Here is a 13,947-nt window from a genome sequence, read left to right on the forward strand (position 1 = left end):
AAAAAAAAAAAAAAAAAAAAAAAAGAAATTCTCCCACTTTTTTATAACCTTATAATTTACAAAAGAACTACAAAAAAGCACAAATATACATCCTCAGATAATAAACTGTACAGTGTTCCTAATTATCTAAGGAGTAATTTTCAAATACCATCTAGGTTTTCAAAAAACTGGGAGAGTATTAATAGATCTTGCCAAAAAGCTTGGGGAAGAGAAAAATCTCAAAACTAAGTATAGTTACATAAAGTAAAATCTCCCTGTACACAGAAGACTCAGGATACCAAAACCTTTAATGTAGAAAGTTTGAAAAAGACTGCATTCTCCACAAATGTACCTAAGCAAAGCTTACCTGTATAGTCGCATTTCACTCAGCCTTATTGTTATCAAATCAATAACGGGTGGGGGGTTGCTCTGGCTCTCTGTTATTATATGGAATGTGTTTGTCATTGTAATTAGTCCAAAATCAGCAACAAAAACATTTTCAGAAACTGGAGACTGTGGGATGACCACCACTGGGGCTTTGATGTTAACATCCAACGCCATTCTAGAACTCCTCTGTGCCAATTCTTTTACACCAGTAGCAGCCATTCCTGCTGCCTGAACAGTAGCCTCAGCCAAGGCTTGTTTAGCAGCTTGAAAATTATCTATAAAAGCCTAAAAGATAACAGAATTATATTCTTACAGTTACCATTAATGAATGATTGTTAAATATATCTTGATGCTTATGATTTCACTCCCATGAGAAAAATTTTTTCTTGGTACAACCAAGCATTCTTTATTCAAAGTCTGGTTGTCTGTATTAAATCTCAATTTTCTGCAATAAAAGTTGAGAAACACCAGGATACAGAAACATAGTGGAAAAAACAAAAATCTTGTCCCTACAACACAGCAACATGCAGATATTTCAAGGTTTCACTGGCAACTCTTTTCCTTTATTATCTCACTTTCCCTAAAGGCTAAGCAAGCATACTGTATTTCCCTACAGAGCCTCAATGGACTGTGATAGCTTATTTATGTTTGTAAGACAAAAAGTAACAGAAAAATTATAAAATATGTTTGTCAAGAACTCTAAAGTTTTTTTTAATTCTGAACTCTAGAAAATACTTCAGTAATGTAAAATATATCTAGAATTATACTTAATTTTAAAATTATACTTCATTTGCATGTTTCAAAACAATTCATTTTCAGTAATTTTTGAGTAAAAGGCAGGGCTTTGGGACATAATGATTTTGATTTATAAAAATAAATCAGAAAAAATAAAAATTAGACCAGGGATGTTTGTTCATCTTTACTATCTGTGTATGAAAAAAAATCATGGCTATGGGAAAAATTGTATCATAACCTCAGTTTAAAAGATCACAAAAATAGCGACATTATTTAGAATCAACTGATTATCTAGTTTATACACCAAAATTTAGAGACCACATTTTTTTAAAAAGTGAATACTGAAGTCATAGAGACAGGTATGACACTCACAGGAAAAAATTAATAGCTGACAGCAAGGGAAAAACGGGGGAAAAGACTGAAAAGGAGAAAAGAACACAAAACACCTTGTGGTGGTATCATACAAAATTAATTCTAAACACTTTAAAGCCCCACATGATCACAGTTACAATATGCAATAGAAAATACAATTTCCATAATGATTACATGAGACCAAAACAAACTTCAATTATATATTTAATATATTTCATTAGAATTATAAGTCAGGTAAAACAAAGACTTAAACCAATTATATATAAAATAAAGAATTCAATTAATATATAACAAATCCTATATATGGTCTATAATGTACATATTTAATACATTAGTATGCATGTATGAATTAACTGGACTATTCTTATATGAAAAAGATTTTATATAAATAACACACTGTGCATTTCAGTCATGATAAAGGATACCCAGAAAATTATGAAAAATCAGGGAAAAAAATAATGCAAGGAATTTTTGCTCTTTACCTATGTCTGACACCCGGCAATTTCCAACTAGTAGGAAAAAATAAAAAATTTGATTAACATACTTACCAATATAGAATAAAGAAATTTTGTGACAAAAACTACTTCAATGCAACCGACAGTTAAATTAACTTGAACATCAACCACGTTCATATCTGTGTATGCAGAACCAGCAGTTGCATCCACAAAAGAAATCATTTTGAAGCTAAAAACTTCTTTTCCAGTGATGTAAACAGCCTTAATGAGAGAAAATTCAAGTGTCAAAATCCACTTGTGAAATGTGCTTTCAGTACAAAAATAAAGCACAAAATAATGAAACACACGTATTTGGAAAATCTTCCTAAGTATTCACGCCAAGTACAAATAAAGCAGTAATTCTAACTAGTGTTTGTTTTGTTTTAATGTAAGCCCCATGCCCAGTGCCCGCACTCACAACTCTGAGAGTGAGACCTGAGCTGAGATCCAGAATTGGACACTCAACCGACTGAGCCATGCAGGTGGCCCCCTAACACCTTTATCAGAACCTAAACGGCAAGGTTTTTCAAACTGGTGATGGCAGCTTCCTTTGTGGGTCATGAAATTAGTTTAGTAGGTCTGGCCCAACATTTTTTTCAATAATATTTTTTCACACTCTCGCTCTCTAAACTAAAGAAAAATGATCGGACCATACATTTTCATTTAGTGCGTATACTTATATAATAAGAGTAGCCATATGAATGTATTATTTGGTCACTGTAAAAAGTTTGAAAAACACCGTACCTTTGCAACTCAATGAAACCTACTTCTCTTGATTTATGTGAATAGGTTTTCCAGATTCTTCAAAAAGTCTCCTCCTATCACTATAGTTCTCTTATTAGTTTGTGAAGGGTCATCTCAACTGCTGAATAAGACTTACCTACGGCAGTTTGAAATCTCAAGCTCTGCACTACTAGTGAAAAATGGTAGAGACAACAGCACATGTGAAATGTCAAAAACATTTTGGAAGATGGACATATCATCAACTAATTTCGTTTATATCTTTCCTGACCCTCCTAAATGCTAGAAGCCGGAAAGCTGAAGAGCCATCAAAAAAGCAAATGAATTCCAACATGGAACAAAGAAAACCTAAGAAATCAAAGAAATTAAGGAGCTCTGAAGGCGGAGGTGCAAGATGAGGCTGAAAAAAGCCTACAGGAGTTCTGCTTCTGTCTCAGATGTAGAATGCTGAGCAGAGGCCCATTCCAAACCTTAACGGCAACCACACCACCACCAAAGAACCAGATAAACTATAAAACCGTAACTTTTCTTAAAAACCATTAGAAATTTGAGGCTACAAGCCAACCAAGCAGCCTAAAATCTAAGGATAAAAAAAGTACCTTCAGGAGAGACAGAACACAAGCACCAGTTTACCTGTGTTAAGGGGAAGGAGAAGGAGATGCCAGGTACCACACAAGCTAGATAAGAAGAATCCAGCTAAAATGGTAAAGGTGGACTATGGACTAATGTGAGATATAGAATCTCTGGCAGCCACAGACCCAAGAAGAGTTCACTCCCAGTTGCAAGGACTTCACGGGGAGCTCTCTGCTAGGAGCTTATGAGAAATACTGGGGGCAGAGTAGAAGATGAGAGAAAGCTTTCCTTGGTTATGACCCTGGAAGAGGGAGAAGTCTTCATTGCAAAAAGGGCCAAAAGACCACCAGGATTATTCTCTTCTCAAAACAAAACCTTAAGAAACTAGGAGAGGGGTGCCCAGGTGGCTCAGTCAGTTAGCGTCTGACTCGGGTTTTGGCCCAGGTCATGATTTTAGGATCCTGAGATCCAGCCCTGCCTAGGGCTCTGCACTCAGTGGGGAATCTGCTTAAGGATTCTCTCGTCCTCCCCCTCCTCTCCTCCCCATTCACACTCTTGCTCTCTAAAATAAATAAATCAATCCTAAAAAAAGAACCTAGGAGAAAGGCAATACTTTGTTGTCCTCAGGAACAGGTGAAGACACTATGCCTCAGGGGCTAGGATAAAAGAAAACCCCTTCTACACCCATGCAGAGAAACCTTCTAGGGGCCACACCATTCTAGTTCACCTTCTCCTAGGGCAGGGAAGAATACGCTCTCCCCATAGGAACTACTAAAGAGATGAGTCAGATGCCATGGAAAAGAGGGACAGATACATAAAGAATGCCCTCTTTTTTTTTTTTTTTAAAAGATTTATTCATTTTAGAGAAAGAGCACATGCAAGCAGAGGGAGGGTAGAGGGAGAGAGAAGCAGACTGCCTACTGAGTGTGGAGCCTAACACAGGGCTCAATTTTTGGACCCTGAGATCCTGACCTGAGCTGATCAAGAGTCAGATGCTTAACCGACTGAGCCACCCAGGCACCCCATGAATGCCCCATTTTAGAAACTTAAAGGAACAGGCATGGCGAGGACTGGAACAGGACTAGGACAACTGACAAGTCTACCCAAAACACCTCTCTGCCAACAAAATACTCACCATCAAGCAGGAAAGCACTGAAGAAAAAGCAGCAGTAAACGATCATGAAAGAAACGGTCAAGAGTACAGAAAGAGGGGTGCCTGGGTAGCTCAATCGTTAAGCGTCTGCCTCTGGCTCAGGGTGTGATCCCAGGGTCCTGGGATCGAGCCCCACATCGGGGTCCCTGCTCAGCAGAAAGCCTGCTTCTCCCTCTCCCACTCCCCCTGCTGGTGTTCATTCTCTCGCTGTGTCTCTCTCTGTCCAATAAATAAATAAAATCTTTAAAAAAAAAAAAATGTACAGAAAGAGAAATTTTTAAGGTATGGAAGTAGAGGGAAGATCAAATACAGAGCATGGAGCAGCATTCCAGGAACAAAGTCCCCCATCCTAAGCACAAAATATAGCTGAAGGAATGTGTAGTATAATGAAGGCAATCCTATTAAACAAGAAAACTCAAACCCAGCTCAGCTCTCCATTAAACTGTCTCAACCTCCATGCTAATAGCCTAGCAGAGAAAGTACCCATTATCAGACATAAATATTGCTCATTTCAGTATGTGTCCTATACATGATCTGTCACATTCAATCAGTAACTAAGATATACCACAAAAAGCAAGGAAAACCAAAACCCAACAAATGACAAAGAAATCAACAGAACCAGGCCTGCCTGTAACACAGACGTTGGAACTTCCAGGCAGTGAATTTTAAGTTCCTATGATTAATAATGGTAAATGCTTCTAGTAGAAAAGGTAGAAAATATGCATGAACAGATGAATGTCAGCAAAGAAACAGATGAAAGAAGAATAAAGAATATATTAACGACTAAAAAAAAAACTTGGAACAGAGATGAAGAATATCTTCTATGGGTTAATACGTGGGTTCAACAGACCCAAGGATAAAAAATAAAAATAAGTGGGTAATTCTTGTAAACATTCACTTTTAAAACATACTTCTATAAAAAAGATATAAGAAACTAATTTACAATGATATCTTCTTATTTCATAAGAATGTTAGATCAGCTAGACTCCTTCTTAGAGTCCATGTTATTCTATATTATGTATAACGCACGTAAATAACAATTATCTGTACAATGGTTCTAGGGTAAACAGAGGATGATGCTCCAGAGCAGATGCAAATAGTCTGAGAACTCCAGGTATCCTTTGCCCAATTTCCCAAAAAGCTGAGGGGCTAAAATACATTATTGTGCCCAAAACCCATTCAGAGCACAATAGTCTGTCATGGCACAGTAATTAGGAAGCTTTGATCTGGGGCAAAATGTTGTCCCTCTAATTCCTTGACATGTGGAGAGTTATCGAACCAAGGCAGTTTGTTTAAAAATCACGTACATTGGAGGAGCACCTGGTGGCTCAGTCGGTCAAACGTCAGACTCTTGGTTTCAGCTCAGGTCATGATCTCTGGATCATGAGATCGAGTCCCGCGTTGGGCTCTGTGCTCAGCACAAAGTTTGCATGAGATTCTCTCCCTTTCCCTCTCCCTCCCCTCCTGTTCCCCAGCCTCCCCTCCCCCACCCCACCCCCCACACTCTCTAAAATAAATAAATAAAATCTTTTTTAAAAATCTAAAAAACCATGTACACTGGAATCAAAGTCAAGGAATAGGGAGAGGGAAATGGGGTTGGGGCAAGAAGACCGAAGTACGAAACTTTTCATTTTGTAGCTTTTTGTAAATTGATTTTTTTAACCTTACAGATGCATTAATAATAAAATTAAATAGGAGAAAAAAAGTAAATGCCTTGGGTTACATTATCAGTTCCATTACTAACTACTTGTGTGACTTTTAGTAGATGGACTTATTTATGTGAGCTTTACTTCCTAGACAGGGCAAATAAAATGCATAATCTACTTCTTAAATGCTTTAGTACTTTTGTTTTTTTCTTAAAAGCAATAGAAGCACATTAAATCATGGCTTCCGGAAAATTTCTTGTTCCTTATTACTATGGACCACACACATTTGATGCTTTGGCACCTTGTTTTCTCACACTAGCAAGCCTAATAACAAAATATAAAGAGTAAGGATTTTTATTTAACAGAAAAATCAAGTCATCACTGTATCTCATCAGTATTATTGGCTAAACCTCACTTATTTCCTTTCACACTCCAAACTCTGACTTCATGACTCAAGAAGTACCTCAGCCTTTTCTGATCCTACTCCTTGATGTTGTCTTCACTCTCTTAAATATACCATCTTACATAGAGGCTCGACTGTTCAAAAATTACCTGTCCAACTCTACAACAGTATCTGGACCAAGAACCTTACTGTCTTATACCCAGTACTAATACTGATCCCTTCGACCACTAGCCATCCGTTCAAAGGACTCAGTTAATATTGTGAACAGCTATACCATAGTAAGTACCCATGAAAATAAACTTAAAAAATAATCTCATCTGTTCAGTCTGACTTCATACCCTCTGCTGCTGAAATCTGAAATGCATCACAAAGTTCACGGTATTTGGAGAAGAACAAAAAGAAAGAAAAAAAATGAAAAAGGCATTTACTAACTGCCCCTCCTTAGCCCCCAACTATGTTTCAGGAGCATTATGTAAACTTATTTATGAGATACTTAATCCTCATTTTACAAATAAAGAAACAGAATCTCAGTTTAGGTCACTCAACTGCTAAGGAACAGAGCTAAGATACAAACCCAATTATGCCTAACTCCAAAACCCATCCACTTAATAGCCACATTGCTAAATTTCAGCAACTAATTTATATGACCAATGTTTAAGGACAAGCATATTTAATGAGGTACTATTAAGTAACAAATTCATACCTTTTTGTATACGGCTGTCTTATCAGAATCCAAAACAATTATATTCCTTAGCTTTGCATTTATTTCAGTTGCAGCAGGCCTCATAACGATCTCAGAATCAAGCCCTAAGGGAATACAAGAATGACTGAATGGCTTTTCTTCCATTTAATAGTTCTGAATTTATTTTTTCTGAAATTTTAGTACCTTCAATCTTAATTTCAGCAATGTTACGTTTCTGATCTTGAATAAAGATCTGTAAACAAGATAATTCCGCTAAAATCTGCCAGGTAATAATATCTTCGTTCTTGGATAGTTTTAAAGCTGCAAAAAAATAATTGTAAAACATAAGGAAAAAGTTTAGTAGTTAGCTCACTACCCTTATAAAGTAACCGAAGTATAAGAAAAATTAATGATAATACTAAGGAAAATCTGATTTGCCATTCCATTGAAAGCAAGCAAAATAATCTTGTCACTACTCAATTAGGGATTCTAAAAAAAACCAATCAAACCTAATAAAAACAAAGCCAAACAAATCAGACCCAACAAAAAACAGTTCCTAGATGAGACTAACATTTAAACCTAAAAAATTATAGTTGTAAAACCACAAATCACTTGAGACACAATGATTATGAGGTAATACTTCTCATTGTCAAACCTCAACTTTTCATTGCTTAAAAAGTACTTGATTAAAAAGCACACCGTGAAGTGATTCAAATTTTCTCAGTTCTATTTTTCTAATCTAAAATTATGATATTAAATGCATGAATTTTAATCCAAATCAAATACTAGCACTGTATAATATCTGACTAAAAAGATTAATGTGATAAATAAAAGTCACATTTTCTTAACTGGTAATCACTTTCTTTAAGTATCATTTTCTAAAATTTACCTGGATATAGTAATCTTTCTAGATATTAATCTAGGCAATAGAATTCTGAAGCCAATATTAGGCATGAATAATAAAGCAAAAGCTAATTTATTATTGATCCACATGGTAAAAAACTTTGAAGCTGAATTTTAAACATACGCATTTTTTTAACGACCTCTCCTTTGTCTTCAGTCTCTGCAACAGACACTGGAGCTGGTTTTTCTTCCAATTGTGGAAGTATATTATTAAAATAATTTATTGTATTCAGAAGTGCTTCAGTATGTAAATGAATATCCAAAGAGGAAAAGTTCACCTAAAGAACAAAGCTGATTTTAGTAACAGGTCAATAAATATTTGTTTGCTGCTCGGTATAAGGCACTATGGTTTGTGGTATAAAGGATAAAGAATTTATAATATTCTATTTTTATCTTCAAGGATCATACAGTTGTAGTTATAAAAGTTTTCATAATATATTTACTTAAAAATACAGTATCTAATTAAAAAATAAATTATTCATTCATACCTTAATCAGTTGCATAGCATTGTTATAAGCACTTTTTAAGTTGGGTAGATTCTTTTCAGCCTATCCAAAGAGAAAAAAAAAAAGCAAATCTGTTCGAGTATCTTAGGAAGACATATAGTATACACAATTTCAACTCCATAAGGGCCTTCCTAATTCTTCCTCTATGTGACAGAATTGTCTATCAAGTATCCAAATACTGTGCATTACCTTTAGATCTAGAATGCTTTCGTCATATAAAAGCTATTTAATGCATAAACAAAAACCCAAAATATCTACATCAATAATAGTAAAAATGGTCTTAAAAGCAATAAAATACTCTTTCAGCGTTATTATGATCAAGTATTTTTTTTTAAGATTTATTTATTTGAGAGAGAGAGAGCACGCATGAGGGTGGCTCAGGGCAGAGGGAGAGAGAAAACTTTAGCAGACTCCTCACTGAGATGGGAGCCCCATGTGGGGCTTGATCTCAAGACCCCGAGAACATGACCTGAGCTGAAACCAAGGGTCTGAACGCTTATCCAACTGCACCACCTTGGCGCCCCTAATTAATTACTTTAAGATTTTATCATATATTTATTTTAGAGAGAGAGATAGAGAGCACACAAGTGTAGGGGGGAGGGGCAGACGGAGAGGAAGAGAGAAACCCAAGCAGACTCCGTGCTGAGCAGAGAGCCTGAGGTAGGGCTCCATCCCACAACCCTTGTGATCTCTCACAACCAGAGGGGAAACAAGAGTGGGAAGCTCAACTGACCACGCCACCCAGGTGCCCCTACGATAAAGCAATTATTAAATTAATGTGGCACTTACATAAAAGTAAAAACAGGTCAATGAAAACATGGAATAAATCTTAAGTAGACCCTAGTACATATAAAAACTTAATAAATGATGAAATTAATATCATAAATCAATAGAAAAGGAATAGAGTCACTGAAACCAGGAAAATGAGGTAAGTTCAGATAACACCAGGAAATCAAATGAAAGACTGATCTCGTATCAAAATAAACTCCATCAAGATTAAAAGGTTTGGGTTTTAGGGCGCCTGAGTGGCTCAGTCAGTTAAGCCTCTAACTCTTGATTTCGGCTCAGGTCATAATCTCAGGGTTACGAGAACAAGCCCAGCGTTGGGCTCGTGCTCAGTGGGAGTTTTCTTGAGATTCTCTCTCCTTCTCTTTTCACCCCTCTCCCCCACCCCCCGTCCGCATGCATGCTGTCTCTCTCAAATACAATAAGACTAAAAAAAAAAAAAAATGGTTTGGGTTTTTGATTTTGGGTTTTTTTTGGCTATCGGAGGGGAAAAAAACTCAAAACTTCATGTCATTTCTACTTAGAACAGAGGCCTATTATTTTTCTATATTAAGTGTTTTATAAATCAAAACTAATAAAGGATGACAAAACAAGAAAACCTTAAAATTTTTAGGAATTTTAGAAAACACATTACGATGAAGATTAAGCTGCATCTAACTTACAAAACTTGATTACAAAATTACAGAAGTACATTTACCACAACAAAGCATACAAACGAAGCACTCACCTTCACATATTCCAGTGTTAGCAGATCTTCCATTGTATTATCCAGTGTTGTAATCAAATAAATTGGTTTCTCATTTGCATCTAAAAATGATTTTTTAAATTACTCTTTCATATAAAAAAACAATGGAAAATAAATATCAGCAACATTAATAAAATATAACTGGAAAAGACGAATTTCCTGTATCAGTTCTGGGCCTTGGATTCTACCTTACCCAAGTCAGGTCCCTCTCCTCCTTTAAACTCTGAAGCTGTAATTTCTCCTCACAACTCCCTTCCCATCTCCTATGTCACAATGTGAAACAATCTTACCCTTCTAAACTTAGACAGAAAGTAAGGTGTAAAAAAAAAAAAAAAAAAAAAAAAAAAAGTAGCAATCAGTTAAAGAAAAAACGAGTAATTACCATGAGCAATGAAAGGACATGGAGAGAATTGTGAGCCATTCATTGAGCCACAGAAATACCTTGAAAGAAAATCGTCAGACTCCCTGAAAACCTATTTTTGACAGATCAGGTATGTGATGAAAAACTAAGTTTTTCTGTATATTAGTTTAGAGTAAATCCCATTGCCGTAAAATTAGTCTTTACTAGTTGCATTCTTGCTTCTGATTAAAATTTAAGAAAATAGTAGGAAAACTGCTGTAAAACAGTATTTTGTATGAGGGCTTTAACTCTATCATCACCAAATTATTTATGATTATTCAAAATTAGTATCTAGATAGTGGAAGAAAGGAATACAAATCAATCATAATACTCCTGGGGAAAAAATGCAACACATTCCACAGAATCTTCCAGATTTAAAAGTTTATTAGCTATTCAGCCAGCTTTCTACTTCAGATGCTACTTGCATTTCAAACCTTAAATAGGTCTTGACTTTTCTCACACATTTACTTATCCACAGAACTATTTACTGATCATTTATAAGAAATTATGCTATCCGCTTCTTCCCACTCCAACTAAAAATACAAAAGCAAAAATGTTACAGAAATAGGGGCCATGGCAACTTTGTATCAGTATTCTGCAAACTAGGGTTTTCTTATCCTGTGCTATTGGGAAAACAAACAAAAAATAAACATAACAATTAAAAACTGCTATAATACTTCTGGATTGCTGGAGAGCACTATCAAATTGGTTCACTTTTTTTCCAATCACAAGAGCAAATGGTTTCTTGATGTAAAAAAGCATAATAAAGTAAAACTCTGTATCTGCTATGTATGACAGTTTTCTTAGCAAAAGATAATCATAGTAAAGTCTACCACACTCATGTTCTCAAGGGCTACAGAACAAGTGTAGAATATGGAACTAAATTGGACTTCATTAAAATTAAAAATCCTGCTCTGTGAAGAACAATGCTAATAAAATGAGAAAAACAGCCACAGATGAGAAAATATTTGCAAAAGACACATCTGATAAGGGGCTGTTATCCAAAATATACAAAGAACTCTTACAAATTATCAAGAAAAAAACAAACACCATTAAAACAACAGATCAAACACCTTAATAGACAACTCGCCAAATATCTACAGAAGCCAAATCAGCATATGAGAAAGATGCTCTAGGTCATCAGGGAAATACAAATTTAAAAAAACCAATGAGATACCACTTCATACCTTATTGGAATGCTCAAAATTAAATACACCAACATCAAATATTGGTGAGGATCTGAAGCAACAGGAACTCTCAGTCATTGCTGACTGAGAATACTACACGGTATAGCCTGTTTGGAAGACAGCTTGATTGTTTCTTACAAAAGTAAAAGTACTCTTTCCATATAACCCAACAGTGGTGTTCCCTGGTATTTACCCAAGGCAGCTGAAAATTTACGCCCACACAAGAACCTTCATACAGATGTTTATTGCACCTTTATTCAGAACTCTCAAAACTTGTGTGCAACCAAGATGCCCTTTATAAGTGAATGGAAAAAGAAACTGTGGTACATCATCATACAATGGAACATTATTCAGTACGAAAAAGTGAGCTATCAAGTAATGAGAAGATACAGAAATACGTATTACTAGCTGAAAAAGTCAGTCTGAAAGGCTATATATGGTATGATCCCAGCTATGTGACACTCTGGAAAAAAGGATAAACTATGGATACGGTAAAAAAGCTCCGTGGTTGCCAGGACGAGGGGCAAGACAGAAAAGAATGAAGAGGTGGAATATAGAGGATTTGTAGAGCAGTGGAACTGTGTATGATAATATAATGCTCGATACTTGTCATTACACGTGTCCAAAACCCTTAGAATGCACAGCACCAAGCTGAACCCTAACAGCAACTGTGGACAGTGGGGGTACTATGCCAATGTACACCAACTGCAACAAACGTACTCCTCTGTGGTGGATGGTGATAACGGAAGAGGTTGTGCATGTGAAAGTACAGGGGGAAAGCCCTATAGCGAAACTGCTCAGTGGCACTAAATCAAAAACTGCTCTATAGTTAACTAAAAATTGTTAATGTCATTCCTAACCATATACAATGTTCTTCTGTTACAAAGAAGCTTTATAAAATTAAAATTAACCTACTAAATCAGTTCTCTTTTTTAAATTGAGTATGTCACACATAACACTGTATTAGTTTTGGGTATAAAAAAGAATGATTCATTATTTGTATATATTATGAAATGATCACAATAATCTAGTTAATATCTGTCCTCATAGTTACGATTTTGTTTTTCCTTGTGATGAGGACTTTCCAGATTTACTATCTCAGCAGCTTTCAAATATGCAATCTGGTATGTTAACTATAACCACTATGCTATACTTTGTATCCTCCTGATTTATTTCATAACTGGAAATTTTTTATCTCTGGAGCCCCTTCACCCATGCCAACTGCACTCCACCACCACTGCCTCTGGCAACCACCAATCTTCTATGTACCTATCAGCTTGGATTTTTTTTTTTTTAATATTCCACATATAAGTGAGATCAGACGGTATCTTTCTCTGACTTATTTCACTTAGCATAATGCTCTCAAGGTCCATCCATATTGTCACAAGTGACAAGATTTCATTCTTTTTTATGGTTGAATAGAATTCTGTTGTGTCTTTGCGTATGTGTGTGAATAAGATAATCACATCTTTTATGAATTCACTCATTGACTGCACATCTTGGCTATTATAAATAGTGCCACAAGGAACACGGAGTACATTTATCTTTTTGAGTTAGTGTCTTCATTTTCTTTGGGAAAATACCCAGAAGTGGAAGTGCTAGATCATATGATATATTTAAATTTTTGAGGAATCTACATATTGTCTTCCATAATGTCTGCACTAATTTACATTTACAACAGTACACAAGGGTTTCCTTTCCTCCACAGCCTCACCAACACTTATTATTTCTTGTTTTTTTGAGAACACCCATTCTGACAGGTGTGAGGTCATATGTCATTGAGGTTTTGAGCAGCAGTTCCCCAATAATTAGTGATATTCAGCATCTTTTCATATACCTGTTAGCCATCTTTATGTTTTCTTTGGGGAAAATGTCTATTCAGATCCTCTACTCTTTTTTTTTAATTGAATTGGTTTTCGGCTATTGAGTTGCAGGAATTCTTTATATATTTTGGGTATGAACCACTGATCAGATTTTAATTTGCATGTATCTTCTCCCACTCAGTCAGCTGCCTTTTCAATTGGTTGATGGCTTCCTTAGCTGTGAAGAAGATTTTTGGTTTAATGTAGTCCTACTTGTTTATTGTTGTCTTTGCTTTTGGAACCAGATCCAAATAACCAACAAAAGACTAATGTAAAGGCACTTACTGCCTATATTTTCTTCCAGGAGTTTTATGGTTTCAGGTCTTCCATTCGAGCCTTTGATCCATCTTAATTTTTGTGTATGGTGTAGGATAGTAGTCATAGTCCAGTTTT

The 13,947-nt window shown here is 35.6% G+C and overlaps 1 protein-coding gene across 2 annotated transcripts in view; it reads right to left on the minus strand.

Moving 5' to 3' along the window:
- Positions 1-13,947, minus strand: part of VPS13A (vacuolar protein sorting 13 homolog A) — a 225,628-nt gene that overhangs the window by 121,370 nt on the left and 90,311 nt on the right. For both annotated transcript variants that reach the window (XM_040620229.1, XM_040620230.1), the window contains exons 27-33: positions 10,088-10,167; positions 8,557-8,616; positions 8,193-8,346; positions 7,370-7,486; positions 7,187-7,290; positions 2,022-2,189; positions 347-651 (exon numbers count right to left, since the gene is read on the minus strand). In XM_040620229.1, coding sequence (XP_040476163.1) covers positions 347-651; positions 2,022-2,189; positions 7,187-7,290; positions 7,370-7,486; positions 8,193-8,346; positions 8,557-8,616; positions 10,088-10,167 — 988 coding nt within the window. The remainder of the gene's footprint in view (positions 1-346; positions 652-2,021; positions 2,190-7,186; positions 7,291-7,369; positions 7,487-8,192; positions 8,347-8,556; positions 8,617-10,087; positions 10,168-13,947) is intronic.

The sequence above is a fragment of the Ursus maritimus genome, unplaced genomic scaffold (genome assembly GCF_017311325.1).
Source record: "Ursus maritimus isolate PB19 unplaced genomic scaffold, ASM1731132v1 scaffold_34, whole genome shotgun sequence".
Taxonomy (NCBI): Eukaryota; Metazoa; Chordata; class Mammalia; order Carnivora; family Ursidae; genus Ursus; species Ursus maritimus.